The sequence below is a fragment of the Vitis riparia genome, chromosome 11 (genome assembly GCF_004353265.1).
Source record: "Vitis riparia cultivar Riparia Gloire de Montpellier isolate 1030 chromosome 11, EGFV_Vit.rip_1.0, whole genome shotgun sequence".
Taxonomy (NCBI): Eukaryota; Viridiplantae; Streptophyta; class Magnoliopsida; order Vitales; family Vitaceae; genus Vitis; species Vitis riparia.
The window spans coordinates 11,250,700-11,272,719 of NC_048441.1; the positions used below are offsets into that span (position 1 = coordinate 11,250,700).

Sequence of the window (22,020 nt, forward strand, 5' to 3'; positions counted from 1 at the left end):
TATATTATATATAGACTTTACAAGGATGATATACATGGAAAGCAAATAAAAGTAAATAAATTCCCACATGATTCTAGCCCTATACATGTAAACTATAATCTGTCAAATAATATATGCTAATTGTACAGAATAATAAATGGAGAAATAAGGAAACAATTGTGAGCTAAAATAAGGAAAGAAGTGTGGACAACAAAGCTGTCCTTTGACACATTCATGTCATCAACATAAGGTTTTCATATAATTTGTACTCAAGAAAGGTTAAATATAATTAGTGGTCTAGAATTTATTTAGAGAAACAAGTATAAGAAATGAATCACACTTCTATCACCTAATTTGTTGTAAGTCGATTAAGATGGTGCCTATACTGAGCTAAGATGTGCATGCTAATTGAAGTAGTACGAAACTCATCTCTTCAACTATAAAAACCAAAAGGCTAATGGAGTTAGAGGCAGTTGGTCATCATGTGAAGCTATATGTAAACGATGAGGTGCAACAAATGGGAACCTATCCCATACCCATAACTGGAGCAAAATCAGTGGGCCAAATATATCATGTGTATCAATTTGAGAGGCTCAACACAACTGTCGATAAAGTCAGGCTAAACAAGCACTACCCCGACAATACCTACCAGCAACCTCAAAATCCTTTAGAAGGGGTAAAAACATAAGATGTAAAGATCGCTAGAATTTCCTAAAAATAGAAAACCTCCAATGAGTTGTAAGATATAAGCTCTAGTATAACGCCGAATATACTCCTCATCAACATTTAGTACCAAAGTAGGGAAACTCTAACTCAACCATGTAAGATGAAGGTGTTGTCTATCTATGTCTGTATCCCTAGGAGTGAGTCATAATAAATAATAACATTCACATCTTCTATCTAGACATGTGCTACCAGTAACTACAACTCCATCTATTGGTAGTCCAAGAAGAATAACAATGTCCTATAGTGTAATTATGCACTCTCCCTAAGGTAAGTGGAATGTATGAGTCTCAAGTCGTCATCTTTCAACAAATGCAGTAATAAGGTGTCAATTGAAGGAAATGAATCCTAAGCGTGCAACACCATAGAAGCATGTCTGTTGCAGTAATGAAATAATACGCCTATTGAGTGCATTGGTGTGATGGAAAATTGCCTCACAACGTCAATAATGAAGTTCCTTAAAGTCAACACTTATCCATGCTGGAGATGAATGTGTGTGCCCTATCCATGTAGAACTGTAGAATCCAATGGTCTTGGCTCCATCATGTGGTAATAACTGCATATAGTAAATAACCATTAATTCTTGTTAACATTAGTATAACTAAAAATTTAAAAACATTACATAAAAATATCATTCTATCAAAAAGGATAATCTTTCATACTTTAATTGTCATGAGAAAGGGGGTTGGAGGATTACTCTCCATCTTTTGTGGGATAGTTACAATGATTATGCCCCTCTATTTTACATAAGCCAAATCGAACCCTAACGTTTGGTTCCTTCAAATCCATTTCATTCATTATCTTTGATGATCTAGGATGCTCATTATCTCTCATTGAAGTAGGGTCAAGGTGGAGAATAGGAAAATCAAGAAACGACCAATAAAATTCATGTGGAATGGGATTAAAATTTAGGGGTGTAGCTATTGGCATAGACATCCATCTTGTAGTATTTTTCAACAAATTGTCAACTATCAATCCTCATATGAGCACAAACAACTAGCACATATGAGCATCAAATGCCAAATGATTGCCACTTATTACAACTACATGTACCTTCGTTCAACTTAACAACTTGTTTGTTATGTCCTTTATCCATATGAAACCTATGGAGAACAATAATTACTTCGAATGTTTGATTAATTCGATATAAGATAGTCACAGTATGTCCACTAGCTTTAACTTTAGCTCTTCTAAATTTATCAACTACATACGCAGTATATACATCGCTAGCTACCATTCTAACATGTATCTCTACTCTACAAGTCTCAAACTATGACACACATCAATAGAAAGTTAATTAAACAAGTGCAACGATAAGTAACATTTGTGCTCCCTTAAGCACCCCATTTATGCATTCAACGATATTTATTGTCATTCACCCATACCAATGTCCTAGATTATATGTTTGAGTCCATTTTTCAATGTCTAACTTTGAAAACCAGCCCACACTTTTTTCATTTAATCATTTTAACTTTTCCATGCATCTCTCATACTTTCATAGTTAATGTTGAGATCCAGCTCTCTACACCAACTTTTTTAAGACCTTATTCCTAAATTTATCATTAAAATTGTCCACTACATGTCCAAGACAATATCGATGTTGCGCATGAGAAGGGCTCCATCCAACCTATGGATTTTTAATAGCAACATTTATTGCATATGCCTTTATGCAATAAAAAGCCATGACCAACTATCCTGTGATTCCACCTTGACAATTACAAATGCAAGGGGGAATATATGACCATTTGTATCAATTGAAGTTGCAATTAAAAGCTTCCCCATGTATTTTCCATATAAGAATGTACCATCAATTTGTATAATTGGTCTACAATACTTGAACTCTTCAACACTTGGCCCAAATGTCCAAAAAAACACGCATAAAACGCACGCTCCCAAAAATCCCTCTTAAAGGTACTGCCTTCTAAACAATCTTTGTTCCAAGATTAGTTAGCTTAAGGATGTTCATCCACTTCGGCAATGCTTGATAAGATTCATCTCAATCACCAAATACTCTAAGTATTGTCTTTCTCTTAGATTCTTAAATTATTCTATGATGGATATTATATATAAATTTATTATTTACTATCTGATGCAATGTAGCAATAGAGATGGTGTGATCCATTTGAACTACATTTTGGACCTCTCTTGCAATCAATGTAGAGTCCAATTGAGAGTGATCTTGTGATAATTTAGGATAAATACAAGTATGAGGACCTACATACTTGGTTATCTTGAACATTCCATGGTTTTTACGACGACATGCATGAAGCCTCCAATTACACCTTTCCTGCCACTTCTTACATCTTATTGCCCACACCTATGGTTCTGATTCACAAACAACCAAATGTTGATTCCGACGTATTGAATAACATTTTACTTCATATTGCAAGTTTTTTTTACTCTCAAATCTCAATCCTTTAAAAAACTCATTGGATTCATTCCACAATCCGATACGTGATATGAGAAGCTCAACAATCATGCTATTTAATGCATCCTAATTCAATTGTTTAAACATTATGGAATATAGAATATGTTCACTATAATCAAAAGAAGCCTTATTTGTTGGAGGTTCATCACCATAATTCTTATTAATCTCATCTTCATCAAAAATTCCATGTCACCTTCATTTGTAAATGAGATGTCAACATAGTTGTTTGTTGCGATCATAACCAATCGAGTCACCATTGCCAAATTCTCTCACCCTTATCCCCAATTTCATCATTGTATACCAAATTCCCCTTCATATCATCAATGTGCACTGCTAAATTCCCCTTTGTTGGTACTTCCACATCATGACCCATAATTTCTTGATCAAATGATGGACTTAGCCCAACTGAGTGATCCCTTAGATGTGTCTGTAAGTATATTTCAATAGTATTCAATGGTGGGATTTGTATTACACCAAGAAACATTAACCTTACATCATCATCATCTTTAGTTGGTAATTTTATATAGTTAATGTTCTCATTTCCAATCGACATACGAATTGGATATTGAAATATCATGAATAACATGGCATGCGTGCAGTCAATTAACACAACATGACACAACTTATCCTCCAACTCATCATATTTTATCAAATTATTCACTAAAACACCTTTTTGAGGGGGACAATTGTAACACACCTCATTTGGGCCATTAATTTGTAACACACAATTGTAATCAAACAATCCATTCATGTACCTAAAAATAATTAAATAAAAGATATATAAGATTGAATTGACAATAACGAAGAAAAAAAAAATAGTAATGATGATGATGATGGTGATGATGATGATGATGATAATAATAATAATAATAATAGTAATAATAATTATAATAATAATAATAATAATTATAATAATAGTAATAATAATAATGATGATGATAATAATAATAATAGTAATAATAGTTATAATAATAATAATAGTAGTAGTAGTAATAATAACAATCATAATTGAATCCCAATACCTTATTTAATTAAAATACCAAAAATCTTGTATTTACATAAAAAGAAATTTAACTTTTAAAAGGAATAAAATAGTAATTTTCATATGATCATTTTCAAAAATCAACCAATTGTCAACATTGGATTTGATCATATTATTTTGAAAAAAATTATTCACAATTGCCAAGTAATCGAAATATCTAAACATATCCTAAAAAGGATGTCTAAAGAATTATAATTATTATTATTATAATTATTATTATTATTATTGTTATTACTAATAAAAACAAATTTAAGCAAATTTAGTTAAATAATTTTATCATTAGTATTAGTAGAAGTAATTTTATTTTTATTAATATTATAACTATTATTATAATTATTGTTAGGGGTGCAATTTAAATGGGTTGGTTTGAACCAACCTAATATTGCAAAGGGTTTGAACAAGTATTTTTTATACTCGATTAGGTTTTAGTGAACTTTTCTTAATGTTAACTCATTTTTGAGTTAAATTTGGCAACTTCAACCTAAACCAAAGCTGGTTTAATATTTTATAATAGTTTTAATTTATTTTATTATACCAATATTTTGTTTATATCATTTAAAGTTAAAATATGTCACATTTAATTATGTTACTTATTATTTTAGTTTTTAGATAGATTTTTTTTTTTTTGTTATTATTTCAAAATGATATGTTATTTTTCATTTAAAGTTTGGTATAATTGTATGAAAGATAAAGTTAAAAAGACCATTACAAATATGTTTCATCCAACTTGTGTCCTAGCTAATCAAATAGGTTTTATCCAACCTATGCCCAATCTAATCCATCTAAACTTAATTTGTAACTAAAAATGTGGGAATAGGTTAAGTTTGGATTGAGCATTTTTAGGTTTTATCAAACTTGTCCAATTTAATCAAATAGGTTTCATCTAACCTGTGTTCAATCTAATCAATCGAACTTAATCCAGACTTAATTTGTGACTAAAAATATGGGAATGGAATTCAAGTTAACTCCAATGCTACAATCACTCTCAGGAACATGAAATAAGGCTTCAAGGCTAGCCAGTCCATATGAACCAAACTAAAATCCAAAATTGTTGGATTTATAATAATAATAATAATAATAATAATAATATTATTATTATTATTATTAATTTTCTATATGTTCTTTATTGTAAGTATAAACTAGCAAAAAACTATATGCAAACTACATTCAATTCACTAAAAAAAACAATAAAAAGAGTTCTTCAAATTAGCATTCTATGTGTAAGTATAAACTAGCAAAAAACTACATTTGCATAGAATCATTTGCAAACTACATTCAATTCACTAAAAAAATAAACAACAAAAATTGTGAATTACCACTTTCAACTCCACTAATTCACCACTACCCTGTTATTCCCCTTCTCATTTTCTTTTCCTTAAAATAAAAACTGCAACTTTCTTAACAACCAAACAAAGCCACAATACTAAATAGAAAAAAAAAAAACAAACAAACAAAGAAATAAATAACTAAAGCATACAAAAAAAACTCACTCTTGATGGCCTCCCCTACATCTCTGAATCTCTTATCATAATCCTTATTACATTTTATTATATATTTGAATGATTAATGTGCCTAGGGGACAACTGAAGGATGGACGCTTCTAGAGTTGTGAGTAAATGGTATTCTAGACTCATTTTTTTTTTTTCTAGGGGAAGAAGAAAATCATGACATAGGTGAAATCAAATGAAAGAAATGGGTAAGGGGAGAAGAAAGGTTGTCCATACTCTCATTTTTTCTTAGAGGAAGAAGAAGAGTATGATAAATGGTGAAAATCAAATGAAGGAAATTGGAAAGTTGGGAAGAAAATGACGACTAAGGCTTTTTTGGTTTAGGTAAATAAGGAAATGAAAGAAGAAAAATAAGATTTTTAGGAATATTTATCATACTTGTTAGTTTATTCTCCACATAAGCAGATGATCTGGTCCAAATTGTTGTAGATTTGGAAATACTTTCCAATCTACCATATTTTTAAAAAACTATACTTTTATAAAAAAAAATCCTAAAGAATGCAAGTTTTTTTTGTTTGACACAATAAGTTAAATTTTGATTTGACGTTAAACCTGTTATTTGAAGAATGGGTTACCAAACATGTTTTTGCATATTTTTGTTCTTTAAAATTTAATAAGTGTTATTGAGTAAGAGAATATTTGAAAACAATAGCATAGCCCACAAATGACTTGAGGGGACAACATGTAACTCTTTATTTTAAAGTGACAAAAATTAAATAAAAAACATTATAATTTAGTGGTAACAAAGAAATTCCCCTTCTATCTATGAGAAGGGATTTTAGATCTTGTTTTAAAACAGTAAAATGTATTTCACTAATTGATCCAACTTGATAAATATCTTACAAGATAAAGAATGTCTTTGGGCATATGCTAGATGATGTTTGAAAATAGTAGAAAGTATTTCATTTTGTGGTCAAACTTGATAAGTGTCTTAGAAGATAAGGAATTCTTTATGTGAAAAAAGTTTCTATTGTGGTAGCTCCTATTTTCTTTAAAGAAATAAAAATTTTCCTTGAATCAATTACTAGGGAGAATACTAGTAGTTACATGATGTTAAAAATTCACAATAAATATATTAAATAAATATTAATTCAAACAATATGGCACCTCAAATCAAACAAATATTAATAATTTAAAATTAAAGTTATAAATTATTCAAATTGAAAGCCAATTACAAAATTTGTCAAATATTTCAAACTTTACTCCAAAAGTTCCTATTTTTTAGTAAGAATCTACTCATTCCGATAGTCACACTTTCCATGTAAGTACCATTAAAAAGCATTATAATTATAAGAAATTTCCTCCTTTTAGTTCCTAATATTGAATGGATTAAACTAGATTATTTATCCCCTTACAACGATACATAAATATATTACATTAAAACTCTCAAACCTCGAGTTATAAATGCTTTACATAAATATATATATATATATAAAAACTACATGCAACAAATCAAAGTGATAATTCCCTTTTTCCATTAGTTTTTTCAAATTTAGGAAACTTCTTAAAAGAATTATAACATTAACTAGAACAAGGAATAAAAAATATTCCAAATAATAAACTTTTTAATCAACAAAATTTAAATTTTAATTAAGAAAAGTCAAATTCTAATAAAAATGAAACAAAATTTATCAAATATTTTGTTTGATAAATAAAAATTGAAAAAGTTGAAACAAACAAAAAAGAAAAAGACAAACCAATAGGAGCAAAATCTTTAAAAATCAAAAAAGAAAACCAATAAATAGTAACATGAGCAGAAACAAATAAAATTTCAACTAATAATAGAAAGAAAACAACAAATAAAATTTGAACTAATAATAGAATGGAAACAATAAATAAAAATCAAAAAAAAAAAAAAACAATAAATGTGATCTCTTAAAAAAAAATAATCAAATATTTTTTAATGTCACATATAAAATAGATGATACAAAAACACAAAAACAATATTTACAAAACTTAAAAAATTTAATCCTTATAGAATATACAAATAAAGTTCAAGAATATAGATACCCTATATTAATTACAAACTTTTAAATACAATATTGCAATGGATTAAATACCCTATACCTAATAAACAAAATTTACTTAAAAGATTTCATAGTGCAGTAATATATCCAAAATTTGATATAAAATCTAGATTTTGTTAAGTACAAATTAAAAAATAAAATAGATACAAAATTGTTTTTATTGTCAATTTTGGTCATTATGAATGGAATTTTTTGTCATTTGATCTAAAAAATATCCCATTTGAATTTCAAAATATAATGAATGATAATTTCAATTCTCATTTCAAAATCATTATTGTATACATTGATGATGTTTTAGTATTTTCTGAATTATTAGAAAAACATTTTGTACATTTAAAAAAGTTTTTCAATTTAATCAAAGAAAGTGAAATAACATGCACTGCTCTAAAAATGAAACTATTTCAAACTAAAATTAGATTTCTAAGTCATGAGATTTATCAAGGGATAATAAAACTAATTAAAAAATAAATAAAGTTTGTTGACAAATTTCCTGATGAAATTAAAGATAAAAAACAATTACAAATATTTTTAAGATGTTTAAATTATGTTTGCGATTACTTCAAAGATTTAGAAATCATTTGTGAACTTTTATATAAAAAATTTAGGAAAAATGCACTTATATGAACCATACTAAACTAGTCAAAGAAATTAAACAAAGAGTCAAATATCTACTATGCATCAACATCTCGCATCCTAATGCCTTGTTGTAAAATCAAATGCATCTAACATAAGTTATGAAGGCATATTGAAACACGAGTGCAATAATTAAGTGTATATAGTTAGATATCATTTAGGGATTAGGTTGGGTGCTCAAATAAATATTCAACTACTAAAAATGAAGTTTTATTAATAGTTTTGTGTATATCAAAATTTCAAAGTGATTTGTTAAATAAAAAATTTCTTTTAAAAATTGATTCAAAAGCTACAAAAGATATTTTACAAAAAGATGTTAAAAATTTAGTTTCAAAACAAATTTTTGCAATATGACAAACTTTACTTTCAAATTTTGATTTTGAAATTGAATTCTCTTATTGACTTTCTTACTAGGGAGTTTTTATAAGTTAGGGATTCTCAACCCTAATAGGTGCTCCCATTAGGCCCCATTTTCATTATTTCTCAAAGAAAACAATGCCCTCATATGCAATGACTTCAAATGTTTGTCTTTCATTTCCATTGACAACTTCAAACTCTTTTCAAGTACCGAGTCCAGATTTTCCTTATCTTCAACATTTAAAATTTTTTATTCAAGCTTCAAAATCAAATTTTAAAAAAAAAAATCTATTCAAGTTCAATTTTCCAAAAGTTGCAATCAAGTCAAATTTCCTGCTTGGTGTTGAAAATGGTGCACCTTCTTTGGTCTAATCAAGTCAATCTTTTCTCCAAAAATTCAACACAAGTTTAACTTTACAAAAGTAAGACTTCTACAAAGTATCTTTCTCAACCAAGACTCCTGATATTTTGTTCTAGATTAAAAATTTCCTGAAATCTTAGCTGGAATTAAATCAAAAACCAAGAACAACCTCCTTAATTTTTTTTTCAAGAGAATTCAATGTCAAATGGTAAGACAAATTTAATCAAGATTTTGTCTGTCAACAAAAGATTTTGCACATAATTTCAAGACCCGTATCTTCAACTTCAAAAGCCTCAACAAGCATTTCAACTCAAGCTCCAACTCAAATACAATTCCTAACCATGAAAAGTAAAAGCTTCTTTAGCTGTTACTTCATATATATAAGGATATTGACAAAGGCTTATTTAATCTCTCAAGTAGATTAGTGATAATCAAGATAATGAAGAAAATGAAGAAGTAACTTTTTTTTTTTTTATAATTCATATGTAGACCCATAACCATCTTATATGGTGGGCCTATAGACCAATCTAGATAATTTTCCTCCATGACTTGTATAACATTTGCATATATCTAATGTGGTAAAAAAAAATAAAAAATAAAAAAAAGGTGTAAAGTTGAGAATAATAAAAGACAAAATTCACTATTTAGTCACTATTTCAACAGTAACATATAGTGAAGATTCTAGACAAAAATCATCATTCATAACTATTCAAGTACTATGCTGCACTATTCCTAATAAGCTTACATAGAGCTTCAATTTGTAAGAAAAGTTGTCGGTGAACTTCAAAATTGTTCAAATTCATGGATTTCAATCAAATTTAAGTACATTAAATTTTCCCATAAATAAAGTCATTTAGTTCATCTCAAGACAAAGCGAAACACTATTAGAGCAAAAAGAGCAAGAAAAGCTAAGTTAGTGTAAGAAAAGTGATAAAAAAAGCTTTCTTAGTGTTTCTCTCCTCTCAAATATATATATATATTTTGTAACTTTCCCTTATAATCAAAATCTTGTATCAAGTTTTAGACTTTCTATACCAAGGTATCATTTTTAAAATAAAATTTCATTTTAGACTCAATTTGTGTGATCTATTTTATGCTTTAAATTATTTATTTATATAATTTATTTTTTATTTATGAACTATTTTAAATTATTTATTTGTAGAATTTATCTTTGATTTATTAACTATTTTATGTTTCTAATGATGTTGATGTCTATCCTACCTCTCATGAGGTAGAAGAAATTTTAACCTCTCATGAGGTAGAAGAAAATAAAATTTGATTAAATTTTGTTTCATTTTTGTTAGAATTTATTTCTTCTTGATTAAGATTCGAATTTTGTTAATTATAAAGTTTATTATTTGAATTATTTGGAGAATTTTATATTCTTTATTATGTGGTTAATATTATAATTATTTTAAGAAGGTTCCTAAATTTGAAAATCCAATGGAAAAGGGAAATTGTTATTTTGATTTGTTATATGTAGTTTTTATATTATTTATGTAAAATATTTCTAAATTGAAGTTTGAGAGTTTTGAAGTAATTTCTTTTTGCATCTTTCTAATTTTCAGAAGTCAACTTTATATTTTTTATGTTATTATTTTCAGATAACTCAATCATACTTATCTGTTTAATTTGATTGGATTTTGCAATAATGTTGAATCTTTAAAAGAATGTAAATTACAAAAGAGTTTATATAATCCTAAACCAAGCTGAAAATTGTCAATTTAATTTAAATAAGCTAATGCACTAAATATAAAAATATTACTTATTTTTGACGACTTAGGAAGTCATCTATAATACTAATTAATCATTTTAAAAAGTTTTATTTATGAATATATAAACTTAAAGGACAAAAGTGAATATCAACTAAATGACAAGGTCATTTTGGGGAAAAAAGGGTCTACTTTAGATTTTTACATAGTACATAATATAGCTAATAATAATAATAATAATAATAATAATTTAATATTCCCCAACAAGATTTGAATTTTGTTTTATTTTTTTAAATGAGATACATAATGAAAAAAAAAAAAAAACTTTTTCAAAAGGTTTGGTGGTATCTACCTTTTTTCCTGCCTTTTCTTAAAAAAAATTAAATATATAATCTTAACAAATTTGTCATTTTCTTCTTCGTTAAAATGATTGTAGGTGACACTTTGATGATAAAATATGAATTAAACATATAATGACCCATTCGGGATTTAATGAGTCTTAAGGACTTTAAAATATGTTTATATAATTAAAATAAGTTCATACGTAGATCATATTATGAACTTTTTTATTGAGAAATCACAAAACAAATATTTTTTTTCCTTATTTTATATCAAAATTTATTAAGTCCAATTTTAAGATCACATTTTACAAAACTTTATATGAATTGATGATAATTTTAAAATAAATCATACTTAAATTATTAAAATTAATATTGCCACTTATTTTAATTCTTCTCTATAAAGATTAAATAATTATAAGTTTTTAATTAATTTTAATTTTCTTTTCCATTTTTCATATTAAAATCTAATATTTTCTTAAAATCATCTAAGTTGATCAATTATTTTTATATATTATTTCAAATTCGTTTAATTTATTTTAAATATTTCATATAAAAATTAAATAATTTGAAATTGCCTAGTTTTTTAACTTTATATATATATATATATATATATATATATTCATATTTTTCAGAAGGAAAAAATCATCCAGGAGAAAATCTTTAATACTCCCCGGATTCAAGCATACTAAGTATGCTTTGGAAAACTTAATAGAGTTTTGAATTAAAGTAATCTATTTAAAAATTTTCAAAAATCATATTTTTGAACAAAATAATTCTCAAATTTGTGCTTCCTCACCATGTGGATATTAGTGAGTGTTTGGTAAATCAACTTAATAATTTAAAAGTGACTTAATAACTTAATTTAAATTATTAAATAAATTAAATATGTTTGTTAAAATAACTTAATAGTATGATTTAAAATTAAAACAATTTTAAGTAATAAGTAAAAATAATTAACTTATTCTTAAGTCTGCATCTTTATGTTATATTTTTTTTTCACCATTTACCTTTATTAACCCCACCATATGTTTTGCTTTTCCATGATCTCTTTTATTCCAATTATAATTTATGAGAATAAATATATCAATTTGATGACTTAGAATAAATTTTAAATTATTTTTATCAAATAATATTAATACTTAAAATAAAAATTAAGTAATGAATTTTAAGTTAATAATTTCAATATAATTTAACTTAAAGTCAACTTAAGTTATTAAGTAATAAGTATTAAGTTTTACCATATACCCTTTAAATTTTTTCGAGGTGAAACCTTATATAAAAATTACTATTATTTTTTAATTTGAAAAATGAATAGGAAATGCATATAAATTGATACCTGACGGCATGGATTTTTATTTTTATTTTTTTTTAAATGGAGTATTTAGGTTGGAAATTTCAGTTAGGAGTCCTAAATGATTTATTTACAATTATTGTTTGTAAAAGTAAATATTAGAAAATAAGCAGATGATTTTTTTGGGTACGTGTTGCCCGGAGATTGGTCTGTCGAATGCAATAGTTAAAACCTGAGGTGAGATGAGGCGGCGAAGATTGCTGAATCGATACTCCCCATTATCCTCTCCTTTTTGCTCTCACGGGCTCAAGCTCAGACAATGGCGTCGACGAGTGCTCTGACCACTCAGATTTCGAACTTGTGCGGATTCACTGAATGCAAAAATACTACTTCTTCATCGCTCTTCTTCTGTAATTCTCTTTTTCTCTCTCTGTGTTCTTTATCCTATGTTTGCTTTCTAAGAAAACTCAGCGAAAACGCATTTATTGAAATTTCGATTTTGTGCTTTGTTTTTTCAATTGAGTGCAGCTCTTATCTATTAATGAAAAATCCGGCGTTAATTGCTTTCGTTAATCACATTTGCCTCGGCAATGAAACGGAGTGTCTGTGGTCTTCTTGCACTTCGGTTTTTGTGGAGCCAATGATCATCGTAGGGTTGAAATTTAGGGTTTTGGTTGGAAATTGGACCAGCGTATGTGGTTATTAGGATATTTCAAAATTCCGACGTGTATTCAGTGAGAAATTAGACAACTGTGCAATGTTTTGTATTTGGTTACGTTAATGAATTGCTTTTCTTGGAAAACCTTTAGTTTGATTTGCTGTATGAAATTGTTCTCAAGTGAATTTCTGCAGGAACTATATTTCATTTCTTCCCCCCATTTTCTGATAAGTTTTGGTTTGAGAATGGTGTTGGTTTTCGTTTATTGTTTTTTCTGATGTATAAGAAAAAGTTGATCCACATGTCTTTGCGTGATACAATGCCAAGAAGCAAAGGAATGTTATTATTTTCTTATCATTTTGTTTTCCCCATCTCTTTGCCATGAAGTAAACGGAGCCTTGGTACATAATTTTGCTTCTGCTCAAAACATCTTCCTTCAGAATATGCAAATATTAACTGGTGGTACTTCCTTCTTACCCTTCAATCAGCACCTTTATATTTTTTATTAAAAAAATAAAAAACTTGTAGATCTGTTAAATTCTTTGTGGAGAAAAACATACTGTTCATTCTTTCAATCCTTGAAAATGCTGTTGAGCATATTGCTTGTTGTTTTGAAAGGACTGTGTATGGATGTGTGAGGCTACTAGGTTCTCCTTTATTGCTGTGACTGATACATTACTTTGACCAATGAATATATAATCAGAATGCTGATCTAATTGATTCTTAATTGATTAAGTGTGATGCTTTCTGTTTTCTCTAGTGTAATCTGGAGCCCAAGATTATAGGGTTCGAAGCAATTGCTAAAAAACATAAGGAAAGAAAGAAAGAAAAAGAAGAAGAAGACAAAAAAAAAAAAAAAAGAAAAAAAAAAAGAGAAATGAGGATCAAGAGATGTTATTTTGGCATATTATTTTCTTATGAAGGTTAATTTTCTTCATTTTGTTGTTGTTATAGGGTTGCCTAGTGGTGGCTTATTTATTTATGTTTTAAAAAGCCTATGTTGAAACTTACTATTCTCCTGATATGCTACAGGTAAACTGAGCCCCAACACGAATCTAGTTAGTACACGGATGTTTTGTCAGTATGCTGATAGTAGGATGGGGAATAATCGTAGATCTGTTCGTGTTTATGGTCTATTTGGAGGAAATAAAGAAAATAGTGAGAAAGGTGATGATGCACGTTCGAAGGTGAATGAAACAAACTTATGTTCTGTTCAAGAATATGTTTTATATGCAGGACTGGTTCTTGTTTATCTAGGCAATGTGTGCATCTATCTTTGATATTAAGTAATAATAAAACTTCTCAATGTGTATGCTAATTATCATGTTCTCTTATGTCACATTTTTCAGATAGATACTTGGGTGTCATTTTAGTGCACTTTTGATCTATGTTTTGTTTAAAGAGGCAATTTTTTTTTTTTTCCAAGTGTTTGGTTGCTAAATATTTAATTTTTGTTTTTAAATTTTTCAATAGTATTTCAGACATATATGGAAGCAGAAGAGGTGATTTCTCATATTCCAAAACAGTTCTAAAAAACGTGAACATTGAACTTTAAAAAAGAGGAAGAAAATGTTTATTTGTGCTATGAACTTCCTATTATTTAGATTTTTATTTGTAGGAGAGATTGATGTTTTTTTGATAGGTAAAAGCAGTTGCTTTTTGTGTATCCCTCTTCTTTTTTGGCCTTAGGTGCCTTGTATACATTGTGTATACTTTTGCGCGCCCTTGTATAAAAAACATTTGTTAATGTTTGAAAATAGATGACTTTCCATAATTACTTTTTACTTCCTGCATTCACAAGATATACTCTTTTATTTACCCTCTTTTATCTATAACACATTTTCTTTCATCTATCTATTAAACAAAAAAGAAAAAAAAGAAAGATATACTCTTTTATTTGTTTCTTAGAAACAAGTAAAATCTTACCTTGCCAAGCATGCCTTCTTTTTTGAAAGAATTGGAAACGGAGTAGAAAGTGTTTGTATTTCTTGTTTTTGAAAAATTGTAAACAGTATATCTAAGTGGCATCTTAGTTTCTTTGTTTTGGCTGGAGATAGTCTTTTCCTATACATCTCCATCATGTGAAGATAAAACTTAGATCCTGCTTAAGCATGATAGTTTACAGTAGATTTATAGTTGGAGCATTTTAAGGAATTTCATGTGTTGCATGGAGAATTTCTTGAAGAACTCTAAACTAAATATGAGTGGTAGATTCTGGTGCAATAGAAAATAGTTCTAGAACATCCAAATACAAAATTCTTACATAATGGCTTGTCAAGAAATCAAATAATATGTATTGACTAAACCCCAATTATAGTTTCCACTGTTAAAATGTCCATTTTCTAACCAGCACATAGTGTAACATGTGGAACCAAGCAAGGGAGAGTAGAGATTTGTAAGTAAAGCACTGGTAAGGAGTGAGGTCATTTTGTATGCATAACTTGGGAGATAATGATTGTGAATATCATGTGGAGAATACATGATTGAATGACCAAAAAGTTTAATGATCGTGAATGAAAAAATGAGATTTATTTTTAATATCAATTCTTTACACTCTAAGATGCATCTTTGCTATGCAATTTTATCATGTCATGTTAGTAAAATGAACATTTACAAGTTTCATCATTCTAATATATGTCTTCAAATATTTCTGCTCATTTTGTGATTTTCTGGATGCACACATATTTATTTGTGAAATATCATGGCATGATAGCCATCTATTTTACCAATAAAGGAAAATGAAAGAAAAGAATTGTGGTGTAATAGCTGATGTGAGCCATGACCTAATGTGTTACTTTCACTTTGGAATGTTCTTTAGTGTGTTGAAGACACTTATTCTAGTAATTATAATACTGTCAAGGATTAAATGTGGGCTACTTGTTACCTATCAAAAAAAAAAAAAAAAAAATGTAGGCTACTTGTTAATTCATGCCAATGGTTAAATAGAGGGTAATGATGCCAAAGAATCTATAATGAAATTGTGCATCTTCTGGATATTCAGTTGCCAAAGAGGTGTGTGTTTTAGCTCAACTTCCTATCCTATTTATATATGAGTGATTTAAGACTTGTGTGAAGATCTTGCTTACCAAAAAAAAAAAAAAAAAAACTTGTTTAACGATCCTGTAGGAAAGAATAGGCATTGTTATGCAGCAGACATGCTATCACATATATAAGAAATTTGTATGTTATGACAGATGATATATTATGAAAAACTGTTGTGAAGAACATCATCTGCCTGCTTTACATGATGTCATATGAGAACCATTTGAAAATTTTAAAGTTTTTATGCACAGAATCATATCTTGCATCATGAGAGTTCAGAATAAGGGGGAGGACTTTGGTGATTCTAGTAAACTTTAGGCTTAAAGAACTCTGGTAGGAAATTAGTCAAATGGCAGAAATAATTTCCTTTCCTAATTGATCATGAATTCTGTTGTTAGTTTTGTCTGCTTACTGGCAGAACTGAACTATGCATCTTCCTGAAGCAGCTGTATCAAAATTGTACTGGATTTTGATGCAACAGCAGAATTTCCAAAGTTTTCTGTCTGTTTATGATTAATATATTTGTTAATTTTTTGGCTAGGAATATAAATATCCCATAGATCAATAGGTGAAGCAGGATGTAGATTTTACAGCAGAGTAGTAGCTCATTTAAGAATTTTTATAAATCAGAATGCTGTTTATTTTTCAGTGTTATAATTTCCTGGAGTATGGAAATCAAGGATAAATTTTGAGAATTTTGGCAAAACTTGTTTAGTTACTAATCCTGTGACTTCTCTAGGTTTTTATTCTCCTTTGCTCCAAAATTACATGTATATCCAAGGCACAATCTTGCTGTAAACAGCAGCAGTGCAGGCAAGGAGAGCTGAAGACTGTTTCTCATGCCAAAACTATCCCACATTCTACTAAACCTAGTATGTTTCTATACTAAGCATGTGGGATACTTCCAAACATCCAGCATCACCATGTAACATAACTTTTCAACAAAATAAGTGATATGCCACTCTGTAAATAAAGATAGCCAAAAGGTTAATCAATACAACTTGAAATTCAACTATAAAATTCTAACCATACACAAACCAAAACATCTAAAAGCCACAATACTTACAGATAGACAAGTGTTCTTCAAGAGATTTAAACAAATACGTCTAAACATAAAATAAACTCTCTCTAGCAAACATCTTTCTCTAATATGGATTTACAATCATAAAAAGTTATGCCTGAGTCTTCATCACAAGGAATAGAGCAAGAATTTACGTAAGTGAGTCATTGAAGAGCTGCTACAAGCGATTGTCTTTGTCAATGATCTTCATGTGTAACTGTATACATATCATCAGCAGCAAATATACACATATGTTGACAATCAAAACAAACTAAGAAGTCTGATGTTGTCCTCTACCTCAAGTTCTGGTGAAGTTCTAGCAGCCTTAAGGTTCTCAGGCAGCCTTCCCTTGCAATTCCTTTCTTGTCCTCTCTAGCTCTCAAACTTTGTTAAAAGGTGGGCTTATCATGGAGAAATGAGTTTATAGAATGTAATGTCTGTGAATCGAAATGAGTTATGGGGTATAAGGGCTGTCCTTTAGTATGTAGAACCGATAAGAGAGGAGGAAGTTGCATGGCTGAATTAAAAGAATCTGAAAGTCACAGGTGTAGATGAGTTGTGATCCTACTTATCAAAAAAAAAAAAAAAGATGAGTTGTGGTCCGGGTCTGTTTTTAACAACATTCTGGTTTATTATAGATTATTTACATTAAACTCATTTAAGTAAATGGATAATAAATTTTAAATTGATTATGTAATAATGTAAATCTAGGAACAACCCCCATTTGAGATCAACATAAATAGTTGGGCAAATTAATTCCTCCTAGCTAACAATTTTAAATATTCACTTTTAGTTGAGGAACAATTTTCAGGTGCTTGTTAGTAAAATGGGGAGGGGGGACCAATTCAAGGTATTTGTGACTAAAAAGGTCAGTTAGATATTATTAAACTTGAACTTTTAAATCCCAACAAAAATGATTTCAAGATTACAAAATTTTGAAAATCACATATGAAAATGCCTGTGTTAGATATTACAGTTTAGTACCCTGCACTTGCAAACTAACGCTATTATGTAAAATAATTGAATAGACAACTGGGGCTTTATTCATTTATAATATCCATTATATCATGATTCATATTGTACTGCAATATAAGTTTCATTTCATCAACATGTACTTGAAAGGAAGCTCTTTATGTTGGATTTGTATTTATTTGCGTGGATGAAGTGGGTTTGTGATTCATATTTTGCACTTTGGGACTAACCTTATTTCCTACTGATTCTAGGCAGGATTTCTTGGCAACATGCAAAATCTATATGAGACTGTGAAGAAGGCACAGATGGTTGTACAAGTTGAGGCAGTGAAGGTTCAAAAAGAACTTGCAGAGTATGCATTATTCAATCAATTCATTTAGTCCAAGCTTATGTTTCTATCCTTTATGCGGTAATATCTTAGTTTGGATTTCTTCTGTCTTTGTTTGTAGGGCTGAATTTGATGGTTACTGTGAAGGTGAGCTAATAAAGGTATGTCATTTTATTACTTTGCTTTGTTCATAATTTAAACACTAGCCAGGTGGTGTTGGTTTTTACAATGTCAAGATTCTGTGTTAGCTTTGGACAGGATATGGTTTGCCTTTGATTGAACTGGCTTACAAAAACTTGGCCAATTGGTTTATATCGGTTTTCTTAATGGGATTTAAAAGGCACATTTTAATCTTCTCAGCTAGGGATGCTGTAGAAGTAAAAGCGGGTTCACTGCAAAAGGATGGAGTCATCACCAAAAAAGAAAATATCTCTCTTTTTTTTTTTTTAGGAAAATGATAAAATCCTGATACGAGTCTATGCATTTTAAAATGTCACATACAACACTGGAATTATTTTGTTTCTCATGGGATTTGTGGGTCCTACAACAGAACCGTAATAATATGCTACTTAATTTTTAATATAGTAAACTTTCATGTAATCTTTTTTCAGAACACAAATTTTTTTTTAACTGAAGTTTTCTTTAGGTCACATTATCTGGGAATCAGCAACCTGTGCGAACTGAAATCACTGAGGCTGCAATGGAGTTAGGACCAGAAGTGAGTATCCTCAATTAACTTCATTGAGTTTTTACTAGATCATGCCAAATATATTATTCCATTATGATTTTATCACTCTATGTGTGATAAAGATAAAATGCATGAACAAAATGTATCTTTTCTGTTTGTTATAATGAAAAAACTGGATGCATTGAAAAGTATCACCTTGTAGATGTACTGAAAAAGTTAATTCAGTCCATTGCATTTCACATGTTATGTGATGCACAAGTGGTTATGTAATATGGACTTTGGGCATATCCCATTAATCACCAAGCTAGCTGTATGTACTATAATTTATTAACACTATGTTCAAAGAATTTGTTCTATAAAAAAAGGTATATTTCAAGAATTCTACTATGATTCTGCTGAAATATTGACTTTAAGGTAAAGTGATGTTTCTTAAAGGAAACAACTACGAAGATTTTGCCAAAATGTTGACTTCACAATAGAAAAGTGATATTTTGTCTAAGGAAACTACTAGGAAATAACATACTTATGAGTCTGTTTGGCAATGCTTTTAGAAAACACTTCTAATATAAAAAATGTTTTTAAAAAATTTTTAGACATTTTAAGCAAAGTTTTTCCGGCCAAGTTTTTGTGGAAATCAAAAGCCCCTCAAAGGTTAAGGCCCTTACTTGGTTAGTAGCACATAGGAAGGTAAACACCAATGACATGCTATAGTTGAGTAGACCCTACAAATCCCTTAGTCCTCAACGGTGCATTTTATGCAAAGGAAATGGAGAATCAATTGACCACCTTTATCTACATTGTTTAGCTATCTATGGAACAAGCTCTTCAGTCTAGCAAGGATGGATTAGGTTCCACCAAGGAGTATTGGAGACATGATGATTATTTCTTTGAGAGGTTTGGAGAATTCAATCAAAGACAAGACTCTTTGGCAAATTGCTTGCCTCACTTTATTGTGGATTCTGTGGCAAGAGAGAAAAGTTAGGATTTTTGAGGATAAGGGGAGGTCGGAAGGGATGTTGTGGGATTTACTTTATTTCTACTCCTCTCTTTGGGCCTCTTGTACTGTTTCTTTTAGAGGTGTTCCACTTAGTGTTGTACAACTCAATTGACTTTTGGTTTGTGACTCAAAAGTTTGAGATAGTTGGTGGTTGCTTTGTATATAGTTTTGTATAGAGGGGTGTCTTCTTACTTTGATCAGAATTTGTATTTTGATGGAAGGACCTCTCATCCTTCTCTTATACCTTTATTCATATTAATATAATATATTTCTTGTTTCTGATAAAAAAGAAAAAGAAAAATCAGACATTTGGTAAAATTTAGAAAACACTTTTAAGAAGTTGAAAAATCACTTGTAGTGTTTCCTAGAAAACACTTTATAGGTGAATCTCCCAAAAACGCTTCCAGAGAAAACATGTCCACTAAAAGCACTTCGAATAAAAACACTCCTAAATGCACTTGAAATCTTTGATCAGGAGTCTCTATAGATGAAGAGTATCAGTCTTATAAGCTAGCTGTGAACACCATGTGTTTCGCCTATCTCATCTGCAATTCATTGCTCCCAGTCCGTGATCTAAGGTTTGGCAACTAGTTTGGGTTTGGTCGAAGTGCTGCTCAAAGTCATGGAAGATTTGGGGAAAAAACAAAATTGGCCAGCTTTCTGGAACTTCAGACCATTATTTTGCAATTTGGGGCCAAGTTAGAAATTTAAATTGTTTCCTTATCATTTCTTGGGAGGGCTGGGATGGAATTGGATAAAAATGATGGAAAATTTTCTGGGAGGGGGTGGGTGCAAATTACTAAGAGAAATTATGAGTAAGTGGTGGTTACCAAAAGATTGGACTATTCAGATTTGGTCCCTGTTGGGTTTGACTTTGCCATTTTTTGATAAGTTCAGCTTCACCCCCAAAGATTATATGCCTGCTAATGCAATCTCTTCATGTGTGCTATAATGACATTTCCTACTGATCCATACTGTTCTCCATAATCTAGATTGTGATCCAGCAATTTATCAACTGCATGTCTTGAAAAATCACGGAAAACTGTTCGGAAAGGATATATAGCCTTGATTATCCTGTTGGGTTGAAGTTGGGCCCTTGTGATCTCCCTTGTGGGGTAATGAATAAATATGCGAATCATGTAAAAATATTTAGTTTCCTCTTATCTTGTGGTTGAAGATGCTAGAATTCTGGTTTTTTCGAACGTCAAAGTATAAATGCATTTTCTTTCTGCAGAAACTTTCACTTTTGGTTACTGAGGCGTACAAGGATGCGCACCAGAAAAGTGTGCAGGTGAGAATCTTCCAACATTTTACTTTTATTATAGAAATTACTCTTTTCCCATCACTATTGTTGAATTGGAAGCTTTGGCCTAATGGTTTTCTCAGGCTATGAAGGAAAGGATGAACGACCTTGCTCAAAGCTTAGGAATGCCTCAAGGCCTCAGTGAGGGATTAAAGTAGTGACATTCCACCAGCATACTGGCATCTCCAACACCGCCCTGTTTTGTATACAGGGCTGGGAGGCATTCCCTCTGAAACTGGCATATCTCTGGACGAAATTTCAGTTTTGTATTCAAGCTTTGGTAGAAATACCCAATTGTAGTATGACCTGGAAATGTTGTCTTTTCTAAGCATGGTTTAAGTTACCCTCACCCCCACAGACAAAAAAGGAAATGTACTTGGAGCTGAGATCTCTGTCATCTTAGTCATCCTTGTCATCCTTGTCAATGTCATGTAATGAAACTGCCCCATTTTCCAGTTCAGTTACGTTTAGTTGTAAGGTTCTAACTCTTTTTGAGTTTTTTCCCTTATTTTCTCAACAACCAAATACAGTGCATGAACATAATGCATTTGTTAAATAGTTGTTGCAGAC

General features: G+C 29.6%; 1 protein-coding gene across 1 annotated transcript; it reads left to right on the forward strand.

Annotated features, from left to right (window-relative positions):
* Nucleotides 1-12,659: 12,659 nt before the first annotated feature.
* On the forward strand, nucleotides 12,660-22,006 carry LOC117925106 (nucleoid-associated protein At4g30620, chloroplastic). The gene is made up of 7 exons (XM_034843968.1): nucleotides 12,660-12,812; nucleotides 14,093-14,247; nucleotides 18,386-18,486; nucleotides 18,584-18,623; nucleotides 19,109-19,180; nucleotides 21,382-21,438; nucleotides 21,534-22,006. Exons 1-7 carry the CDS (start codon nucleotides 12,722-12,724, stop codon nucleotides 21,606-21,608), a joined length of 591 nt encoding a protein of 196 aa, XP_034699859.1. The 5' UTR covers nucleotides 12,660-12,721; the 3' UTR covers nucleotides 21,609-22,006.
* The last annotated feature ends 14 nt before the right edge of the window (nucleotides 22,007-22,020 follow it).

Bases quoted from the DNA above. Each gene is read 5' to 3' on its own strand.
- LOC117925106 (XM_034843968.1), top strand. From the start codon at position 12,722: ATGGCGTCGACGAGTGCTCTGACCACTCAGATTTCGAACTTGTGCGGA. The intron at 12,813-14,092 runs GTAATTCTCTTT...GATATGCTACAG, and splicing joins TTCTTCATCGCTCTTCTTCT to GTAAACTGAGCCCCAACACG. The intron at 21,439-21,533 runs GTGAGAATCTTC...TGGTTTTCTCAG, and splicing joins CGCACCAGAAAAGTGTGCAG to GCTATGAAGGAAAGGATGAA.